Genomic DNA, 23,380 nt, shown 5'->3' on the forward strand with positions numbered 1-23,380 from the left:
GTCTTTAATTAGGTCATTACAAAAAAGAAACATACTGTTTCTTTTTAATGTATTACTGATTCAAATTATAAAAGAAAATAGAACAAACTTTTTTTAATTTATAAATATTCTAACAAAGATTTTTCTAATTCGATACTACGTCGCTGAATTCCTTGACATTACAGCGTATATTAATTCTTAACTATTAAAAGTTTCCTATGAATAATATTTTTTTTAAATTCTAGCTTTTAATCTTTACAATTAAAATTATTTTACAAAATGGATCCTTAGCGAGTAAAATCATAGAAATATCATCGTCTTCAACATTAATTAGCAGCGTTTGTTCAAGCTTTACTCTTTACCAATCAGTGTAGTAGGAAACATTTTTAATTTTTACAGATTTTTTGAAGAAAAGTACGGTATTACTTTCAGTCACACGGTGGGATTGGGAAGTGAAAATGAATTTTCTTTACGTTTTGAGGTATGAGGTTTACGAAAATACCATTCATTTATAAAATTCTGCGGCTCAAAAATAACATTCATGTATAAAATATTTTGGCTCAAAAATCTCCAAAGCTACTACAGTGTTCAAAAAATGAGGCAACCTTAAAGAATAATGTTTTATATTTTTTTACAGGTTTAATTGACGAAAAATGGGTTATACAATGTAGCGGAGAATATTCATTGTCTCCCAATACATTAGATGTACCCAGACCCAGAATGTCTACACAAAAAAGGTATGGGGTGGATGCACCAAACAAGTCCTCCATCAAGCGGCTGTACGACAAGTTCCAAGAGACAGTAAATGTGACATATGAAGCCAAAAGCGGTCGACTGAAAGTGCTAACAACAGGAAAGTTGATCGACGTGCAAGCTGTATATTCTGTTAGTCCCAAAAAGTCTTTGCGATACCTATCTATCCAGTCTGATCTCTTCGTTGATAATGCACACACCGCATCGCCCAAGTGTTTAAAGATGCAGCTATACGGAATTCGTGTTGTTCACGAGTTGTTACCTGAAGACACTGGAAAACGTGTAGTTTTCTGTCAGAGGTTCGTGTTATCTACAACGTCAGACGGGAAGGAACTGACGAAGCATGATTCCACCTTGATGGATATGTGAATGTCCATCAAGGACATTCACATATTCAAATGCGTATACGGAAATGCATTTGGTGTACGGAAAATCCACATCGCTGCACAAGTCTCCTCTGCACGGACAAAAAGCGGGTGTTTGGTATGCAAAGTCGCGTAGACAAATCTTCAGGACATTCTTTCACGGCACAGTGAACAGTGACATTTAGATGGTGAAACAATTTGTAAGCACTATACCTTCAGACTGGCTAGAGTGTACGTGATTTCAACAGGACAATGCTACGGCTCGTATAGCCAACAACACTGACATTCTTGGATTAGTGTTTTCATGGACAAGTGATTTCGAAAGGCTTAAGGCCCGTTCGGCCTCCTGACGTTTTCTTATGGGGATACCTTGAGAATGATGCTTACAAAATTCATCCTCACACTGTCCCCGAACTGCAGAGCGAAATTGTACGATGTGTCGTTGCGATTCCTCAACAAACGTTACAACATCTGTATAAAAGAGCATGGAACGTCGTGTATTCAATTATGTGAATCGCATAATGGATGCCACTTTCAACAACTATTGTAAGTTACTCATTTTCCCATAATGTTGCGTCACTTTTTGAACAATCTCGATCAATTTTATTGAAATTTAAATATGCTGTTGTTGGGTAACTGAAGTTCTGCATGTGAAAATCTGATAAAAGTTGGTTGAGTCGTTCTTCAGTTACACTCAGTTTAAGGTCAACAATAGACAACACAACAAATTCAGATTGGGGTAAAAAAAGTATGTCTTTTACTTTTCTCATTTAACTTATGCTTTGAATATTTCTTGCGCTAAACATTTTGCAATATAATTGTACGAAATAAAATTACGAAAAATCGGTTTTCTTGCACAGAACTGTGCAAGAATTTTATTTTGTAGAGGAAATTCCTTCTAGTAGTCGTCTCCTTGAAAGTTCTTTTTCAATAAAAAAATCATATCGTTGTAATACACGGTATGAAAATATTTTAAAATATTTTATCATCATTAATCAATCAATTATAGCTTAACGATAAGGTGTTGTTTATTATGTACAAAGGGTTTCCACGTGAAAATTAAAAAAAAAAAATCTGATGTGGACACCGCATGACTTCCTTGTACACCTATCAAATTACATATTCACACTTTTTAAAATTAAATGTACATAAAATCATTTTTCATTAATAACTTCTGATATTTTTATTTTGTTTTTTTGTTTTTATTATTATTGAATTATTATTTATTTTAAAAATCTTTTTACCATCACCGGTTAATAATTACTGTATTAATAAATGAAAATATTTAAGTTACAAAAAAAAAGATTAAAAGAAAAGTAGTTTAAGTCAGATTCGAACCGATCTGCCATCCCTTTGTAAAATCCAAATAGTTCATTAATTAAAATTTTATTTTGCTATAACTCTGGAATTAATAAAAATAATTACCAATTATGATATTTTACTGAAAAACTTTCAATGAGGGTTTATTACTTTAGTTAAGAAAAGTCCCATTTTTTTTTGGATTTTAGACTTTTTTGGACACTCTTGGTTAATCGATTGCAATCAAAAGGGGAGGTGCACAACTAGTCGTTGCAACAGTCCTAAATCCATAATTTCAACATTCTACGGCTAATCGTTTTTAAATTATGCGAGATACAAACGTACGTACGGTCGTCACGCCGAAACTAGTCAAGTTCGGAAATTGAAGGTTAAAAGATAATATTTATTTCTACTTACAACAAAGGAGGATGGTTTATTTTTGGTAGCGTTTCTACTCTCTGCATTCTTTTAAACATTTTAATCACGTCAAAAGAATCTCGTCTTTGCGATTTCGCTAACATTTTTTAAAATACAATTAGTTTTTTATGTATTCCTAACCGTACATAAGTAAAAATAAAACTATAAAATGGCAAAGAAGTTCTTTTTTTTAAATAAAACCATTTAGAATAATGTTAAAATGAGATTAAATCTTTACAAGATAACAGCAGAAAAAGTAGTTGTACAGATTTCATTTGAAAAAACAGAATATATGTCCAATGATAAAAATACGCCAAAAGTACGCAAGACGAGAAGGTTATTTTAATACTATTGATTTTTAATAGTAACTTTAAATATTATGAAGAAAACAACAATCTCAAAAATTAAAAAAAGAGGAGGGTAAAATAAGAGTAGAAAAATTGCGAAAAAAGTTTTACAAGGTTTCCACAAATTTTGAAAATGATTTTCTCTGACTTTCACTAATTATTTTCAGAATTTGCCCTGACTAAAATAACCATGATATAGATAAAGTATTACGATATTTTTCCAAACTTTCAAAATAGCTCATAATTGAGTCGTTTATTTCAAAAATCATATGCAATGCCATTCATATGCAATGTAGCGGGTTTGTAAAATAAACATTCAATTATGATTTATCATCAATACAAAATTAATTTCAGTGCAATATAAAAATGCATCTCACAGTAGAAGTATTTAAACAAGTATCTTATTCACAAAAATAATTGGGGATAGGGAATACACGAGTCTTAATCTATTTCTCGGTAAAAATACTTTTAAATACTCGTCTACTCAATTTCTCAACTCGACTCGAAAACTTCGACTACTCTCACACCCATAATATACATATATGAGTATATTACCAGCATGAATACTTACTTATTCATTGTGCAAATTGTTAGATTCGTATTTGAAATTTGCAGCGTTCCTTAAAAAATCCACTGAATCCAAGTGATTTCATTTCAGTGGGATCTAGCTAGACCTTATTTGAATAATATGTGGATGGAATTAATTGTTTACCTGTTGAAGAAACCTACTGAATCCAACCGATTTCAGCCTTTAAACTCGGAATATCAAAAAATTCTTTCTTAATGTATAATTACACCGAAAAAATAATGTGTATACAAATTTTCATCAACTTTTTCATCAACTCCAGTAGTTTTTGCTAGGCGTTATGAATCATTCACAACATGACCTTTTATGTATATGGTAGGCCTACTTATAGGCCTACTATATACATAAAAGTATATAGAATAAGTACAATATATACAATATTTTGAATCATTTTGTACAGAAATTGATTCAAAATCGAATGGAAATATTTCGGTACCTAATGTACAATATTCATTTTACAAGTTGCTAATAAATATATATCCGGAAATGCTTAGATTTTGTGTTATAACTAGCAAAATATTTCCCAAGAATAAAAAATCAAGACATCCTAAAATCCTGGGAACCAATTAAAATTCTCTTATTTACTTCCTTTACCTTAAAAATTTAATAAAACAGGTCCCTTAACTATATTTCTATTACTCATCAAAAAAATTGTTGCTCTCCCTTCAAAAACTGAAATCGTAAAAATTATTATTATCAACGGTAAAAAAATTAAATCCCTAATAAACATTTTTTTTAATTACTAGAGGTGTAAATAAAGAAAATTTATAACATAAAGTAAATAGAAAACAAATACGGCTTTAGGAATTCGATTTTCATTCAAAACAAACAAACCAAAATGTGGCAAAAAAATTATATTTTTAACAAAGATGAAGATTCCTCTTCATAATGTTAAAAAATTGCCAAAATAAATATTGGCGACAAAGAAATTTGTTAAAAAATTAAAGATTTTTGTTGTAGTTGTCTAAAATTTTAATCTTTTTCAGCTATATTTTGGTTTACTTTATTTTGAATTAAAGTCGAATTTCTGAAACTTTTATTTTATTTCTAATGACTTTATTTATATCCATTCTAATCAGAATTAACTTCTCAAAAAATTTGTCAGTAATGTTATTTGTTCATTGGCAATATAAGTTAATTTATGTAAAACATAAAAAAGCGGGTTTTTCGACCTCAGTTTTTTGAATTTAAAAAACTTTCCTGGGATCTGTATTATTCAATTTTTCAAGTACAAAAACATATAAGTTTACCATCTTCGTGACAGAAATCAGGGACAAATATTTTGCAAACCATTTAACTCGAAAAAGCGTTTACGTACGTATGTTGCTTATGGAGACGTTTTTGCTTATAATGTCACAAATCACATCAAAATTTATTGCCGTGCAATTCATCATTGCACGTCAATACTATATATATATATATATATATATATATATATAGCATCCCAACCCCGTAGAGGGGGAAAACCTTGTGACGTTACCGGTCGCCACACCACCCCCTCCGTTCCGAGCCCTGAGGGGCTTTACTGGAGGTCGTATTTAGACCTCAAACTGATTACATCTCACAGTCATCAGCCAGGTCTCGGTCGGGAAGCCACCGATGTAAATGCCTCGGCAGACATTTGCATCAGTAAAATACATATCAAATTTCGCTTTCACGTAGGCTTCAAACGGGACATCTTCACATTCAACAATTTCACACACAACAAAAACGCACAAAGAAAGCATAGCCACAGTAACAATTTATCTTCCAAGGGAAAAAATTAAAAATTGTAATACGCCCTAGCGGAAAAAGTATTTCATTGTAATAACACGAAGCAAGAGTAGCCACGTTCGTTATATATTACATACACGGATAAAATAATTCAATATAATTTTCACATTTGATTATATACGATAAAACTTTATTTCATAATACAATATAGGCAGTAAGAATAAACAAATAAGATATTACGTAGTTAAAATTCCTTCTAAAGTACACCATAACTGGTGCGCACTATATGAAAAAAAAATATATATATTTACTTAATTCAATATATATATATATATATATATGCATACACGTATACATATTTAATTTTTTTTTTTATTACAATACTGACAATTGTTCAGCACGTATTGGCAAATAATTTACTGAAACGTGACTGAACACACATAACCTAAAATATAAAATATACGTATTAATTATTATTTACGGTATGAATCCTTAGATACGTACTCAGAATAATTCTCAGCGTACTCGTATTTAAAAAGTAAAAATACGAAAAAATATTAAAGTATCATTATCATTTCTAAAAATATTCTATACAATTCATAACTTGAAATGAACAACCAAATAAACCCGTTATATATATATATAATATGAATTGTATAAAATATTTTTAGAAATGATAATGATACTGTACTATTTTTTCGCATTTTTACTTTTTTGGAGAGAAATGCTACATACATATATATATATATATATATATATATATATATATATATATATATAGCATTCCCTTCCAACGGATATATGGTTGAGCGAGTTGTGGAGCTCTGGGAAGATCTAAGTTAATATTATCATTCCAAATATTCAACTCCACGGATAGACTACTTATTATAGGGTGGCTCTTTAATCTTTAAATAATTTCTAATGCAACTTGTATTTAAGCAGATGGGACAATCAATTAATTACTAATATGCTGGTCCCATCTGGATAATCTTCCCGAATCTCCTGAGGGATTGAAGATAGGATGGATGTCTGGTGTTCGGTCGGAACCTTGAGTTTTCCCTTGTTTTGATTTTGTCTCTTATCCTGGTTTCTACGAAAGTAGATCGTTCTTTCTCACAAATTAGATTTGTTCTTATATTAAATTCCATCTTCCCGATTTTAATTCTGTGATTTCAACCCACAGCAGTGGGTCATATCCTGCTGGTTTTATTCTGAAAATCCCAAGAAACTTTCTTGGTGTAACAAATGGAGGAATCCAGCCGGTAGATCGAAACGGGAACACTTTATTTCCTGTTCGGTGACAAAATAATAAGCCTAATATCTTTTGTGCTTAAAGGGTAAAATCGGATCTACTAATCTGAATTAATATACAGATTTTTATTCTTTAGTCTTTGATCGGTTCGATGCTATTCTTTATTCCATTTTGAGCTAATCCTTCAACATTAACATAAATTTCATAATATTTTTTTTCCACCATACTTTTATTTACGGTAGAATGATCATAATTGATTAAACTGTTACTTTTTGCCTTACTTTCACAGTATGTTAAAAGTAGTTTTGAGAATGGAGGTACTCGGAAACACGTCAACTACAAATGTTAGAGTAACAATGCTAGGAAAGGCAGAAAATAATACTCAAATCTATAAATATCATGTCCTACTTCCTCAGTCACCTTGTTTTATATAAATCTCATTATACTGAAACAGAATAATTAAAAAATTACACCATTCTTTGTGCTCCTCTGCATTTTTTTCTATTTATATTTCCTCTACAACGGAGATAAACCTTTAGTAACGATAACGATTAACATGATTCGTTTTTTATAAATTTTTTACAGAATCCGAAGCTTTTTTCAGTAGTTTGAGAAAAAGGAACAGAATATTCAAAAAAAAAGATTCTATTTTTCTCTATTATTCATTTTAAGATCTCTTCGTTTCGTAGTTTATCAGTTCTACTAATTTTCAACATTCTTAATAAATTACACACTTCAAAGCCTCTATTCTTTTCATTTGTGCTTTAATTTTTGTACATAATCGCTTACATAAAATACTGCCACATTCTGTACAAATAATCTCAAAAGTTTCTATCTAATTATTTTATCAATATTCGATCACCAAACTTTCAACATAAAAGGTCTTCTTGCTCGTACCGGTATGCGTTTGATTTCTACCTTATTTCGTTCATTCTACTAATTTTAATATTTAAATGACAAAATTTCTGTATATTCCGTTATGATCTCCCTACGTTAGTATTTAATTCCTAATTTTCCTATTTTCTGTCACTTTTCATTATTTTGTTTTATTATTTTAAAACCGAAATTTTCTTATAACAATAAATCAAGATATATTTTTTTTAGAATTTCGTCTAATTCTTTTAAAGTACTGTAATCGCGAAAAATTTCAGTTTTTAGATTTCAACGGGCGTAAGGGCAATAGATAAGAGATTCAGGTATAATCAAAATGATTATACCTGAATCCATTTTGGCTACTTTTGGCGTGACGTCTGTACGTACATATGTATCTCGCATAACTGGAAAAAGATTAGCCGTAAAATGTTGAAATTTTGAATTTAGGACTGTTGTAACATCTACTTGTGCACCTCTCCTTTTGATTGCAATCGACTTGATCAAAAATATCCAAAAAGCTCAAAATCAAAAACATTTTGATTTTGGACTTTTTCTTAACTGCATTAATAAGCCCTCATTGAGAGCTTTTCAACGATATTATCATAAGTGGTACCTATTTTTATTGATTCTAGAGTTATAGCCAAATAAAATTTTAATTAAAGAAGTATTTGGATCTTACAAGGAGAAAGCATATTCGGTTCGGATTCGACTTCATTTCCTTCTTTTTTTGTAATTTAAATAACTGATTTTTTAATAATTATTAACCTCTGATTACAAAAAAAAAACAATACAAAAAATAATAACTTAATCATAACAATGAAAAAAATCAGAAGTTATTAGTGAATTAAAATTTTATATACTTTTCGTTTTAAATAAAAGTCTGTATATGTAATTTAAGAGGTGTACAAGGAAGTCGTGTGGTGTTCATATCACATATTTTAATTCTGTCGAACAAACAATATCATTAGCGAATCCCAGCGTTAATTTCTTTTCTCCTAGAATAAATTTTTCCGATCTTAAATTTTTCGTTTAATTTCTGTATTCCTTCTTCTACATGCAAACATAAATGTATTCAAGAATAGATTACATCCTCGTTTCATTAATTTTTTAATTACAGCTTGCTATTTAAATAAAAAAACATACCTTTTACCTATTATGGCCCATTAGGTAGGATCTTAAAATCATGTTAAAGAAGATACCTATAGAATTGTATGTGTCATCAACGGTGTTTTATCCATTTCTAATATAATTTGTTATTACAATATAATTTGTTACAATATACGAGTTCAGAGTTGTTATAATTTTATTTTTGACGATAAAATTTATGCAAAAAACAATGTTGTGTTGCTATATAATTGCTATGAGTCGACGGAGTTCATCGCTCGATATAAGGTCGACAACAGAACTACGTAACCTCAAATTCAGGTTATCTTGACTGTTAGTGGTGTATTTTTTATACAGGCTTATGCAGTGAGTCACAGTGGTGAGCGAGTTGAAACTTTATACTTGTGTGTGTGTGTGTGTATAGTCTATTTCTGACTGCGAAATAGTTAGGGCGTCGGAAACGAAAATTCGGTCTCTTGCGTAGAAATTCGCTAGTTTTTTTTTGAGGGGGAAACAATTAAGATTTAGTACATTAACTAAATATTGAAAATAGATAATAAATTTAACAATGTCTTACTAATTTTGAAATATGATCATATGACATTAAGTAATATCAGGTATGATTATCATAGGATTGATTTCTTTGATTCATGTGGTACTGTGAAATACTGTAGTAGTTCAGTTTCGGGAAGGGCCAATGAAAGCCAAGAGAAAACTGCGAAAAAAGTTGGAAACAATTCAAAACAAAATAATAAAATTACTCAAATAATTTGTTATCATTATTATTATTATTCAAAAAATCAAATTTAACGATTCAGTCGTGTCCCTTGGCACATTCCATATGGAGTTTTCCGGTTAGGTTTTACGGGTGGTTTGCCATTGCCTTCCCAATGTAGTTAATTGAAACCCAACCACCAAAGAACACCTGTATCCACAGTCTAGCATTTAAATTCATATTTAGGCAACTGCCTTTATAAGGTCTCTAACCTTAGAACTCTCGACTTCGAAAATTAGTTGATTTTGCGATGATGAGTTTAACCACTAGCATAACCCAGGGACCCAAGGGGTTATTATTATTATTATTAATGAACAAAAACGTTTCCTTTGGCTTGGCAAAAAAATAAACCATACGGTTCAGACGTGACACTATTCTCATAAAAATTCATCCTGATACTTCACACCAAAAAAAAAAAAACAAATAACAAATAACTCCCTTTTAAAAATTTTCTTAAGAAAGTTTTCCAGAAATAAAATATCAAAGAAGATAAAACAAGATTACAAGTAGCCTGTACCATATTTAGCATAATTCTCAAGATTAATATATTGAAAGAGGAAATAATTCAAAGAGGTTAAGCGATCGGATTTTCCATTTGATCTCTATTCATCCCGACCAAAAGAAAGATTATTAATATAAAAGAAGAAAGTACGAATGAATACTCAAAAGATATGAACCGCTAATATATTATTCGAAATGAATTAATAGATGAAATGAGGCTAAGATAAAGTAAGACCAGCAGAGTACCGTATTATACAATTTAATGACGATTTTATTCCGAAACAATATTCAACCGTTATTCCTTAAAACAGATTTAGATTTAAAAATTGATAACAAAAGAACAAAGAGGTAAACCGATCATAAATTCAGCTTAAAAAAATATATATAAGCGAATGAAAAAAAAAGAAGAAGCTATGATATGTCATGTTTGTATTGAAAAAGCGATTTAATTTATTACATAAAGTTCCGTAGTAATAGTGGCTTTGAATGTGTATTAAAAAACCTTACGATACGATAGGAAACAATCGACTCATCAATTTGGCAATATAATAAAGTAAACTTATAAAAGAAAGATAGATATTACAATAATATATTTAAATTTATTGTCTGCAATAATCAAAACGTGACCTACAACTGTGTGTATGCATGTATATATATATATATATATATATATATATATATATATATATATATATATATATATGTTCGTGAAATATATATATCACATACGTACATACATAAAACAGGGATGAATTTACAGTTGATCACCCCCTGACAGCTGTGAGTTGTGATAATCCCTAGGGGTGAGTCACACAGACATCGGCTACTACCCTCACATCCAGCAGCCGTACCGCAATATATATATATGTATATACAGTATGACTACCCTTTACAGACATCACAAACTACTGGTCGACGCTGGCTTTCCCCCTTGTCTGTCATTAAAATAACAACACAGATGTCTGTCTCTCATGTCTGGGGTTGGTGCCGTTTTAATTTGAAACGTGTACCCAAGCTACCATCATCAATGGCAATAACTGTAAAGGAGAATCAACTAGATGTACTACTACTTTTTAGTATAAATAATATAACGTATATATATGATTAATACTGACCGAAGTTTAAAAATTAAAAATATTAAATTATTCGTGAACTTAAATTTATGAATTTTCAATCTTTATTAGAGAAAATCTTTTAAAAAATCAACACCACTTCTATCAAACCAGACAATAGAATTGTTTTTGTGTAAATCGATTGGAACACTTCAGATTAAAAGAAAGGACCTTATTACTGTTAATAAATCTCCTTGTTATAGACTGATTTACATCGGAAGGATTATTTTATGTTATACTTGAACACTGAGAATGAATTTTGTTTCTCCGATTAATATTTGGTATGTCCTAAGCCCGGGATCCTGGTGAAAACCAGGAGGGGAGGAATGTTGATCTGTTGCCGACAGGCCGTAAAACCTAGGCATGAACCCACTGGAAAACGAGTCAAAGGTACGAGATAATGCTGCCGTATCGGATCATCACACCAGGTCAGGAAATCAAAATAGCCGGATAGAATGTCCGCACTGCCCATCATGTCGGCTAAAAAAAAATCACTGCACAGGATTAATAAGTTACAAAATATCCATCGCAGCGGTACTGAGTACTGAACTGTCTGATGTATTTCCAATATAAACCGGTGTAAGGCAAGGCTGTGTCATGTCACTCTTACTAATCAATACTGTTATTGATGCAATTACGCGGAAATTCTTCAATGGCCGGCACAGTATCCGGTAAGGCGAAAATGACTATGTAACAGACCTACTGTATGCCGATAATAGCGCTATATAAGCGGATGATAATGCCAACGGGACAGACATCCTGTACGACATTGCAGTGCAGCACAGCCATAGGGTCTCAAAATTGGTGCTGAAAAAACAAAGGTTCTAACGACTGATGGCTCACTATCTGCTATTTACCTGGCCGGCATAGAAATTGAGCGGGATAAATATCTCAAATACCTTGGGTAATTAATCCAAGAAAAGAAAATTTCATCAACCGCGGAAGTCCGCGGCAGGATTGGCCAGGCAACTGCTATCATCCGACTATTGGACTGGTGCCTATTGAGGAAAGGAAATGTAACCTTGAAAACAAAGATCCGACTGTTCCGGGCACTCATATTACCGGTCTTGCTGTATGGATCAGAAACGTAGACACTACTAAAAGAAAACCTAAACAAATTAGAAGTGTTCCAAATGCAATGCCTACGGCGAATACTACGTCTATCGCTGTGTGATCGTCTGGAAAAACACACAATCAGGCTCATATGTACTGAACAACCTACAACTGAACTCGAAATTCAAAAGCGCAGACTGCGGTGTTTTGGACATGTATGCCGAATGCATTAGTACCGAGTCCCAAATCGTCTCCTACGGAGACAACGGCCCGCACAGTGGAAGATCCGACTAACTGCACCTAAGAAAACATGGGTTAAGCAAATTGAGGACGACCTTAAAACACCAGAGACTAGATATAGCTGGCGCAAAACTCGCAGCTACTGTCCGGAAACAATGGAAAAATATCGTACACAATGCTTGTTTTCTAGCTGCACCCGCAACTACGTACTGGCTCCGAGCTCAACCTCGCCCATAGGTTCGTTAAGGGGTCAAAGAAGAAGAAAAGAATAAATTTTCTATTACAAAATCATCCCATACATTTATTTAAAACACAATAAATTTTTTTCTTTTACGGAAATAATATCCTCTCTATGAATTTTAAGTAATAAAAATTAAAAAAAAAAATTAATAAAAAATCTCTGAATTTTCTGTAAATTTATTCAACGTGCCCTTAGTCACAAATATGGTCCTAATATATCCTAATACTATTACACGAGTTTCTTTTAAATAATTTATACGGATTTTAATCGAATCTACTTTTTATTTTACAATTAACTAGCATTTCCGTCACGGCTTCGCCCGTGCTACATAGTTGCTTGCGTTTCTCGTTGCAGTGAATTTTTTTTTAATTTCCGTGTTTTAGTCAAATAACCGGAGGCCGGTGCAGTCAGTTGTACCTGGCATTGTGTTGGCAACTGTAAACACAATGGCAGTTACTGTACTTATTGAACCGCCGCACCATATATCATCGCACCCTTTAAAAAATCGAAATAAAAAAAACCCGAAAATGGTTTTTAGATATTTATCTAAAGGGTACTTTCAAGCCAAAATTTACTGAATATTCCGTTCAGTATAGTCCGAATAGGGGAAAATTTGCAATCATGTTCAAAAATTTTATCATTTGAGTCACTCCTTTCAAGGTCGAATTTTGGAAAATCTAAATTTTTTTCCAGAGTGCACAACGAAGAGCTTTTATCAGCGCCCGGCCACGATAATTATATAATAAACAAATAAAATTAAATTAAAAGCTAAAATCCAACAACAGAAAACACAACATAAATTAAAAATGTCTGTGACGTGTGCTAGAAGCAAAATACAATAAAATATTACATTAATAATCTAAAATACAACAATAAATTTACTATCTGCTTTACAGCAAATGGTACAGTAGTTGAAACATACTACAGAAAACCCAAAATTTGAATATAAACAGAAGGCCCTTAGTAAACGTAAAATGTTCGATAACATCGTCTCATTTATACCTAAGATATTTCTGATGTTAGACTCAAATTTAAATTTCCGACACAATGTCACTCTGCCACTCATCTTGAACCACACTCTTCAGAAAACAGGAAGTTGAGAAATTGTTTTTTAAATATTCACGTGAAGATTAAAATCAAGCTGATAACTTCATTTTTTACTAAGAAATTAAAAAAAAAAAAACATCGTCGGGTTTCAAAAAGAATTCAAAGATTTTAAACTCAAAATTTCAAAAAAATAAGAAATTTGATTTTAGATGTTCACATGAAGAGTACATACACCAAAAATCAAGTTGATATCTTCTTTCGTTACCGAGAAAAAAAAATCATTAAATTTCATATTACCCAATATTAACCTTTTTAATTCGAAATTTCAAAAAATTCTTTCTAGTATGCACTTATACCGTAAGAAGAAAGTGTATACAAATTTTAATCAATTTATCTTTAGTAGTTTTTTCTAGGCGTTGATTATGAATTACTCATGATATTTATTTTATATAGATATGTATTTTTTAATATAACTCTGACTAGGCTTTACCAAAGTTTTCCGCGATCCATCCAGACAAATTACGTTATTAATATTAATATTTTATCTAGACAAATTTCCTGTTTTATCTATGGATGTATGACGCGATCTGTGCAATACATCACTACATACTGATCAGAATAAATAATTTATTTTTAATTAATTAAATATAAAATATTTAATTAATATTTACATCATATTAAAATCTTAATTTTTTATTAAAATTTCTTAACTTCTATTAATATCTGCTTAAGGATACAAAACACACTAAAACAAATTGGAAAAATATTCATACTGTTTAGCGCACACAATACTGGATAACGCTGGTCTAAGTCGAGTAGAATTTACGTTAAGAAACTGGGTTCAATAGAATAACTTGATTCACATTTATTTCATTTAATTCTATTTAAATTAATATCTGATGATCTTTCACAGTCATTCGTTTTCAAATATTTAAATTTTATATTATTATTCTTTTTTCTTACGGAAAACAAGATGATTTAACGTTACTTTCTTATTATCACTGTTTATTTTTAATTCGTTCATTCTTTGAATTTTATTAATTTATAAAATAATTTTGTTTATTCACAGCAGTATTGTATTGTCTTCTACACCTTAATTTTTTTGTTCATACTTTCTTATAGTTTTGTATTAACCGATTATACAAAAAAGAAATGTGGAAAAAATATAATTTTTTAAAAATAGTTAAAAATAGTAATTAGTAGCAACTTGTAGCCAAAATCCCGATCTAGGAATGCTAATTTTTTGTAGGAATTGATTAAATGATATTTTTTTTGAACTCCTGAAAATTGATAAAGGTGAAAGATATATGTAATAAACCATAAAAGTTTATTCGCCACGCATATGAGTATATCTGTCATAAAATAATCTATATCTGTAGATAAGTATATCTACACCCTCATGATGACGCTGTGCTGCCTAATTATAGATCCTAGTTATCTTCTAAACCTTTCATCGATCATCAAAACCCCTTTATGTAAATAAAACGACCCTTAAAATTAAAAGGGACCAACTTCATGTCCCTTTTATGTAAATAAAAATATCTTGTTTAATAATAATTTGACCTCCTACATTAAAATAAAGCGGTACTCATATAAATTAAAAATAATAAAATCTGCTTTTGACATATTTTTTTTGAAGATAATTAAATCAAACTGTTCAAGATAAAAAAAATAAAAACTAAAATTTTTCTCGATAAAATCCTATCGGATTTTATACCGTTATGTCAGATTGTAAACAAATAAACTTTCCGTCATTCGAAACTATCAAATAATTCCATTATTTTTATATATGGAAAAGCTAAATTTCCACATGGAAAAGCTAAAAATTCGTCTAAATTTTAGACACTAAGTAATTAATGCATGCAAAAGGTAATTCCGCTCAAAATTTCCCTATATGATTAATTTTTATTTAAAAATGTAAATAAATTTAAAAGACTGATTACACGTACAGATAACAATAGAGTAATTTTTTTCATTCTTACATAGAAGTCTAAAAAATTACGGGAATCAATAATTTTAGCCACAATGTTACGATATCACGTAGATCTGTAAAACCTTCGTTTTCCTTGGTTCTACGGCTGGTTTGAATTCCCGTAATTTTGATTTCAATATTAAAACACTTATCGAATTAAATTAAAAAATATTCTTTTTTGAACGTTTAATTATTCTTTTTACAACTATGATCAAACATGCAAAAATTTTTATTTTATTATTATTATTATTATTTCTGATGTGGAGGAGTGGGTGCGTCTCGACCTTTCATCCCAAGGTCCCGGGTTTGAATCCCGATCAGGCACGCTAAAAAAATCATTTATCATGAATCGTTAACTGTAAGGGTACATAAGCCTGTTGTTATTGAATAAATATTATTGTATTCGATAACTTACACAAAATGAACAATCTAATCGGTGGCGAGCTTTAACAACAATATGTCTAATCACGTTGTTGGAATCCCACAACTCAAATTATTCCGATATATTTGTTTTCGCGTATGTATCCTGCTCATTAATTATGAACATTAACTTTCAAACGATAAATCCAACGGCAACTGCCTCGTCGACATAACCTTTCCAATAATACCATTAGTTATTGTCACACGATCAAATCTGTTTGTTAACATCGATAAGCACAGTACCCCGGCTGTGTAACAGCAGTAACAAAAACACGGAAAAATATATAAAACATGTATCACCGGGTTAATTTCCGATTCACGGAAAATAAAATTAAAAAAAAAAAAAATTGATATGGACACCACATGACTTCCTTGTACGGCTATTAAATTGCATTTATATATATTTTTTTTAAATGTAAAGTAATAAAATTTTATTTCATTATTAACTTATTATTTTTTTTTTTTTTATTGAATTATTATTTATCAATTTTTTTTATGACGAGAGGTTGATAATTAATAATAAATCAATTTATTTAAATTTAAAAAAAAGTTTAAAACAGAGATGAAGTCTGCTTCGCAGCGATGTGCCTTTGCCTAAGACTTAAAAATATCATTAATTAACATTTTATTTGGCTATAACTCTGGAACTATTGAAAATAAGTACCATTTATGATATATCGTTGAAAAGCAATCAATGAGGGCTTATTAGTGCAGTTAGAAGAAATTTCAAAATGCATATTTATTTTGAATTTTTAGACATTTTTTGTTCGGTCAATTGCAATCCAAAGAGGAGGTACACAACTAGCCGTTACAACAGTCCTAAATACAAAATTTCAACATCCTACGGATAATTGTTTTTGAGTTATGAAAAATAGATACGTACGTATATACATAGTTATGTTCTGATGTCACACCGAAACTAGTCAAAATGGATTCAGGGACTAGTCAAAATGGATATTTCTGTTGATATCTGGAAACAGAAATGTTTTGCGATCACAATACTTCCTTTACTTCGTACAAGGAAGTAAAAGTACACGGTGTATTTACTTTAAGAGCCATAAAAGTAAACCTTACTGATGTAGGCGATTCAAAACGACACAGGTATCCTTAAAATAAAAATTCCATGATAGACTTACTGAAGAAGATGAGCAGCGAAGCGGCTTCCCATCGCTTTCTTCACAGAGATAAATATGCTCTCATACATGATATCATATCATGCATCTTAATGATATCATGAAGATCATATCTTCATATAAATTTTTTAATCGAAAATGAAAAACCGATCGTACAGTAATCGTTATTTTAAATGGTGGAAGGCAAAGAATAATCTCAATTTATAAAAAAAAAAAAAAAATTAATATTATACTAATATTAGCCTGCAAATAATACAACTATTACACGGTAATGCATGTCAATACCAGACGGATATGCGTAAAAGAATGAAAAATAACGCGGGTTTGTTATTTTGAAAAATAGAAATGGACGAAAAATAATTCCAGTAATTTGTCTTTCTCACTGTCCAAAAAGGGACCCTTTGACATCCCTCTTTGTTATAAACACCCTACCGGTCTCTAACAATACCCTACATTGTGTAGAGAATTTTCCCTTTTGACGTCTTAGAATGAAAGAAAACTCCACCAATCCCCAGTAAATGCAACGTGACTTCATTTTCAAATCGGCTCACGTAAAAGAATAAAAAAAAACTAACCGAAAAAAAACAAAATGCAATTTTTGTAAAATGATACTGAAGTTTATATGGATTTTATACTACACAACTTCGTTTTAAATCTATGCGAATAATAAACAAGCAAAATGTAACGCCAAAAATATCATTCATTATACAAAAAAAAAAAAACTTAATGTTAACTTTTAACTTTCATACATCATTTACGAAAAACAAAAGATTATTTAGAAGCATTACTTTCTCTCAAAACATTTCCAATTAGAAAGAATGTACGACTATACGATAAAAATGTAAATAATATTCACAAATAAAACTAGAAAATAAACACATTTATGTTGTTTCGACTATTTACATTTTGCCACAAAAAAAAATCAGAAATACATCAACAGCTAACTAAAGTGTATTTCTGTTATAAAAAAGAACGAAATATTAATGTAATGAGTTAGCATCTCAACTAATTAATAGTAATAATCTCCTTCTAACAATTATTAATTTACCTTTTGGAGAACGATATACTGCTGAGCCCCATTATTTTACTTCTTTGTACGAGGTAAAGAAAGTAAAAAAATGGGTCCTCTGTCACAATTAATAGCGGATCTCGTAAATCAGCAGAAAACTGGGTGTTATTAATATTTATTTTTTAAATCTATTAATTATTTTTAAATAAATAAAAAGCCGCCGTTTTGCATTATAAATAATTCTTAGGTTAGTTTATTTGTTATATATTTAATTAGTGTCTGAAGTATTAAAGTAAAAAAATTCAAGTATATTCAAATTAATTAATGAATTTAATCGCGGTGGAGATTTAATCCATCTCAAAATTATATCATCGATTTTCTGCAATAACTTGTTCATTATCGACAGATTTTTTTTAAAAAAGCGTGATTTTTTTACTATAATAAGCTTAAGATTTTTACAAGTAAACGTATTTTGGTGAAATTAACAATTACAGAGATATAAAAGAAAAAAAAAATTGATTTTTCCAAAAGTTTGAAATTTGTAATCGCACAGTGCGTTTGGAAAGTTGCTGTGCACTGTTATTAAGGAAGTGTAAAAATAAAATTTTCTTAATTATTACGTTGTATTTTTAATTCCTTGAACGAAGTAAAAGAAGTATTGCGATCAGGAAAAATTTGGGTTTTCAAATTTCAACGGATTTTGACCATCCCTGAATCCATTTTAACTAGTTTCGGCGTGACGTCCGTATGTACATACGTAACTTAAAAAATCTTACATAACTAAAAAACGATTAGCCGTAGGATGTTGAAATTTTGGATTTAGGACTGTTGTAACATCTAGTTCTGCACTTACCCTTTTTATTGCAATCGACTGGAACAAAAGTGTCCAAAAAAGCAGAAAATCTAAAATAATTTGGATTTTTTACTTTTTCTTAACTGCAGTAGTAAGCCCACATTGAAAGATTTTCAACGAGATATAAGTGGTACTTATTTTCATTGGTTCCAGAGTTATAGCCAAATAAAATTTTAATTAAAGAAATATTTGGATCGTACAAGGGGAAGGCAAATCGGTTCAAATCTCACTTAATTTACTTTTTATTTAACTTTTTGTTTTTAATTTAATTATATTGATTTATTGCTAATTATTAACCTCCGATTGTAAAAAAAATCTTTACAGTAAATAATAATTAAAAAAAAAAGAAAAAATATCAGAAGTTACAATGAAATAAAATTTTATATACTATTCATTTTAAAAAACTGTGTATATGTAATTTAATAAGCGTACAGTCCTAAATCCAATATTTTTATTATATTATATTATTTATTATTTTTTTTATGGAGACGGATTTTACAATAACTGGAATAGTTTATAAAACGTGTTTAAAATAACCTCCTCCTACACTGCATAATTGTAACAACTGCACACGTTTCAATTTGTTTTCAAACACTTTAAGATGTACTGGAATGTCTCGTACACAATGCGCGTTCAATTCACACTCACCAGACTCCCTAGACTCCAATTTCCGTTTCATATAACCATGGGTGTAATTAATGGGAGTTAGTTGTCAACCACAGTGGTATATTTTATGAATTAATGTATACTTTCAGATGGAATCCAAGATTCATGTGTAAAAAACGTAATGTCGAGAATACCTACGGAATTTTGGTTAATAAAAAGTTTAAACCATTGACAATAATTTTAGTCTTTTGGCTTGATCTATAGGTTTCAGTTCTTGAACACACAATACTTTGTAGGAGAAAAGTATCATTTTTTTTCTTACAGCTTTATGTACGGTAGCAAGCCCGATATCTTACTGCTGTGCTAATTTACGCATCGACTTTGATGGACTTTCGTTGATACCATCCGAAATATCAAGCAGTTTCTGTTCGTTTACTTTTGGTGATCTTTCACTTTGATCAGCGTCTTCAACAAAGCCTATTGCCCGAAATTTTTCGATAAAAGTTTGAACGGCGTAGGATTATTTGGAAACTTTTTAGAAAACATGTACTTCACTAAATCAGTATACTTGTAACCATCAAAAAAGATGTGTTTAACAACAGAAATGCGTTCCTCTACCGAAAGAACCGTTACGTTTCTCCCACCTATTGATTCCGATAAATAAAACAATACGAAGCGAAACGAAGCAGGTTCAATCATAACTCGACAACTGATGTGTAGATTTATTACTGAGTAACGCCCAATGAATCCACAGGGCAAACAACCTAACGCCGAAACAACAGAATGCACCATATAATTCTAAAGCATACTGCACAGCAACTTTCCGAACGCTCTGTATTGACGAAATAAAATTTTTATTTAATAATTAAAGTCGGTACAAACAGGTATTCCAATTATTAAGATAGTTTTTTCAATTCAATCTTAAGATATAAATGTTCTTTAAAAAAAAAAATGATGGGCAGAAAGAAAATGAAGGGCAAATCATTAATTTTTTTTTATAGACCATTATTTTTTCATTTTGTTACATAAATCGAGAAACGAATAGTCAGCAGATACATTTTTTGTTGCATTATGTATATCTATGTATTCATATATAGACAGGGAAGCCGCAACAATTTACCTGAAAATTAAGGGAGCTCTGAATATTATTAATTTGAGAAATACTACAAAAAAAAAATGGAAAACAAAATTTAACGAGAAAAATTTCTTTTTTACGAAAACTGCCGGAAATGTAGAATGACGGTTAAAAAATCTATAAAATTCGTTGTTTTTATAGCAAGAGCTCACCTGGAATATGAGATAGCCGCTGTCATACATCCAATAATGCTGTGGCGGTGATGCGGGAATCGGCTGAGGAGGCGGATCTGGCGGTGGAGGGGGTGGCACTACCCTTCTTGGATCGCATCTCGTTAGGTGAATGGCCAAACACCTTTGAAGTATCCACTGACAACGTGCACCGGGACTGCGGCCGCTCATGTTAATAACCTGAAACAATAAAATAATTACATCAGAAATAATAATAATAAAACCGGTTTTTTTATAAACGAAATGAATTGCACGTTTTAGGTACCAGTATGGATGGTCTATACTTAGTTTCTCATCTATCATCAGTCTGGTTGCTATAACCGACAAGTCCGGAATCCCCTATTTATTATTTATGTAATTAAAAAGAAGCATTCAAGAGCTCCTTATTTTAATCATAAGATTCATTAGCATTTCTTTTATTTTTTTATCTTAATTTACAGTAATATATTAATGAATAAAAAATAAAATAAAAATTTTTGAATCGTCTTATACATTCAGAAAATGGAGAAAAGATTTCCCATTTCACTCTGTTTAAACCGCTAGTAGAAGCCAGCCTCGTCTCGTGTTCAAGTCGCTTATCTTAGCAGAACGAGTTAGGAAAAATGAAGAAAGTCAGATCATAAATAAAAGAGAATACATATTCAAAAAATCTGATGTGGACACCACATGACTTCCTTGTACACCTATAAAATTATATATACACATTTTTTTTTTTAAATGAAAAGAACATAAAATATTATTTCATTAATAACTTTCGATTTTTTTATATTTTTATTGTTACTATTGAATTATTATTTATTCTAAAGATATTTTTACAATAAGAGGTTTATAATTCATTAACAAATCAATATATTTAAATTAAAAAAAAAGATAATAAAAACGGAAATGAAGTCGAATTCGAACTGATGTAAGATCCAATCATTTCATTAATTAAAATTTTATTTGGCTCTAACTCTGGAACCGATGAAAATAAGTACCACTGACGATATATCATTGAAAAGTTCTCAAAGAGAGCTTATTAGTGCAGTAAAGAAAAATCAAAAATCCATCCATTTCCACTTCCAAAAATCCATTTTTTTTGGGGGGGCTTTTATGGACACTTTTGGTTCAGTCTATTGCAATAAAAAGGAAAGGTGCACAACTAGTTGTTACAACAGTCCTAAATCCAAAACTTTAACATTCTACGGCTAATCGTGTTTGAGTCATGCGAGATACATACGTACGTACAGACATCACGCCGAAACTAGTCAAAATAGATTTGAAACTAAATAACTTCTGTCTGAATTGATAACAGATTTTGGAAAAAATAAGATTATCTGATTTAGGCAGAGAAACTACTGTGCGTGAGACAATTTGTTGGTAAAATTTGGGGTAAAAATCTTCTACGATAAGGTAGATAGTTTTTGGGTCAATCTTCTCTAACCCACCGGGTTGGTCTAGTGGTGAACGCATCTTCCCAAATCAGCTGATTTGGAAGTCGAGAGTTCCAGCGTACAAGTCCTAGTAAAGTCAGTTATTTTTATACCGATTTGAATACTAGATCGTGGATACCGGTGTTATTTGGTGGTTGGGTTTCAATTAACCACACATCTCAGGATTTTCGAACTGAGACTGTACAAGACTACACTTCATTTACAATCAACCACATCATCCTCATTCATCCTCTGAAGTAATACCTGAACGGTAATTTCTGGAGGCAAAACAGGAAAAAGAAAGGAAGGGTCAATTTTCTCAAAATTTTGCTAACTCCAATTTATATTAAGATCAGTAAATGAGTACGTGTTTACCTTATAATTTTTAAAACGATTCTCCCCTAATTTTTTCCACTTTCACCAAATTGAAAAAAGCTATCTTTTATTTATTGCATATTTTTAACAGATTTTTTTTATGTGTTATTAGGCATAGTAGTAGTCAGGAGACCCCAAAATAAAATGTTGGGGACAACATTGAGGTGGGGGATTCGATCAAAGATTAAAACTATTGATTTTTTAAATTTTATAAAAACTTTTTTTGGGCATTTAAACTTTTAATAATGATATTACAATAAAATGTAGTTTTTGTTCAACCCCCAATCCACAAAAAAGTAATTTTAGGTAACATTTTATTGCCTGAACATTTTTCAGTGATTTTTTTGATTTTTTAGTTTCTTCCATTTAACATAGTAAAGCAGACAAATCAAAAAAAAATTTGGGAGGTGATTTTGGTGATAACGGGGCAGAAAAAAAAAAAATAAGGGATTTTTTTTTTAATCACTTCAACTACTTTCATGCCTCATTATTTTCCCTCTGTATAAGAATAAATAACCAATGACAGGAAAGTATAACAACTTTGTTGACCGCTTTTTTTTAATAATTAAATATTAAAATTTTAAACGAATTATTTTATTTTATTGTACTCGTAATATAAATCACGAGCAGCCGTAAAA

The 23,380-nt window shown here is 30.4% G+C and overlaps 1 protein-coding gene across 2 annotated transcripts in view; it reads right to left on the bottom strand.

Annotated features, from left to right (window-relative positions):
* Positions 1-23,380, bottom strand: part of ko (Stork-head domain-containing protein knockout) — a 678,389-nt gene that overhangs the window by 138,274 nt on the left and 516,735 nt on the right. For both annotated transcript variants that reach the window (XM_075376680.1, XM_075376679.1), the window contains exon 4: positions 20,938-21,135. In XM_075376680.1, coding sequence (XP_075232795.1) covers positions 20,938-21,126 — 189 coding nt within the window. In that variant the 5' untranslated portion in view covers positions 21,127-21,135. The remainder of the gene's footprint in view (positions 1-20,937; positions 21,136-23,380) is intronic.

This window comes from Lycorma delicatula, chromosome 10, assembly GCF_047948215.1.
Source record: "Lycorma delicatula isolate Av1 chromosome 10, ASM4794821v1, whole genome shotgun sequence".
Taxonomy (NCBI): Eukaryota; Metazoa; Arthropoda; class Insecta; order Hemiptera; family Fulgoridae; genus Lycorma; species Lycorma delicatula.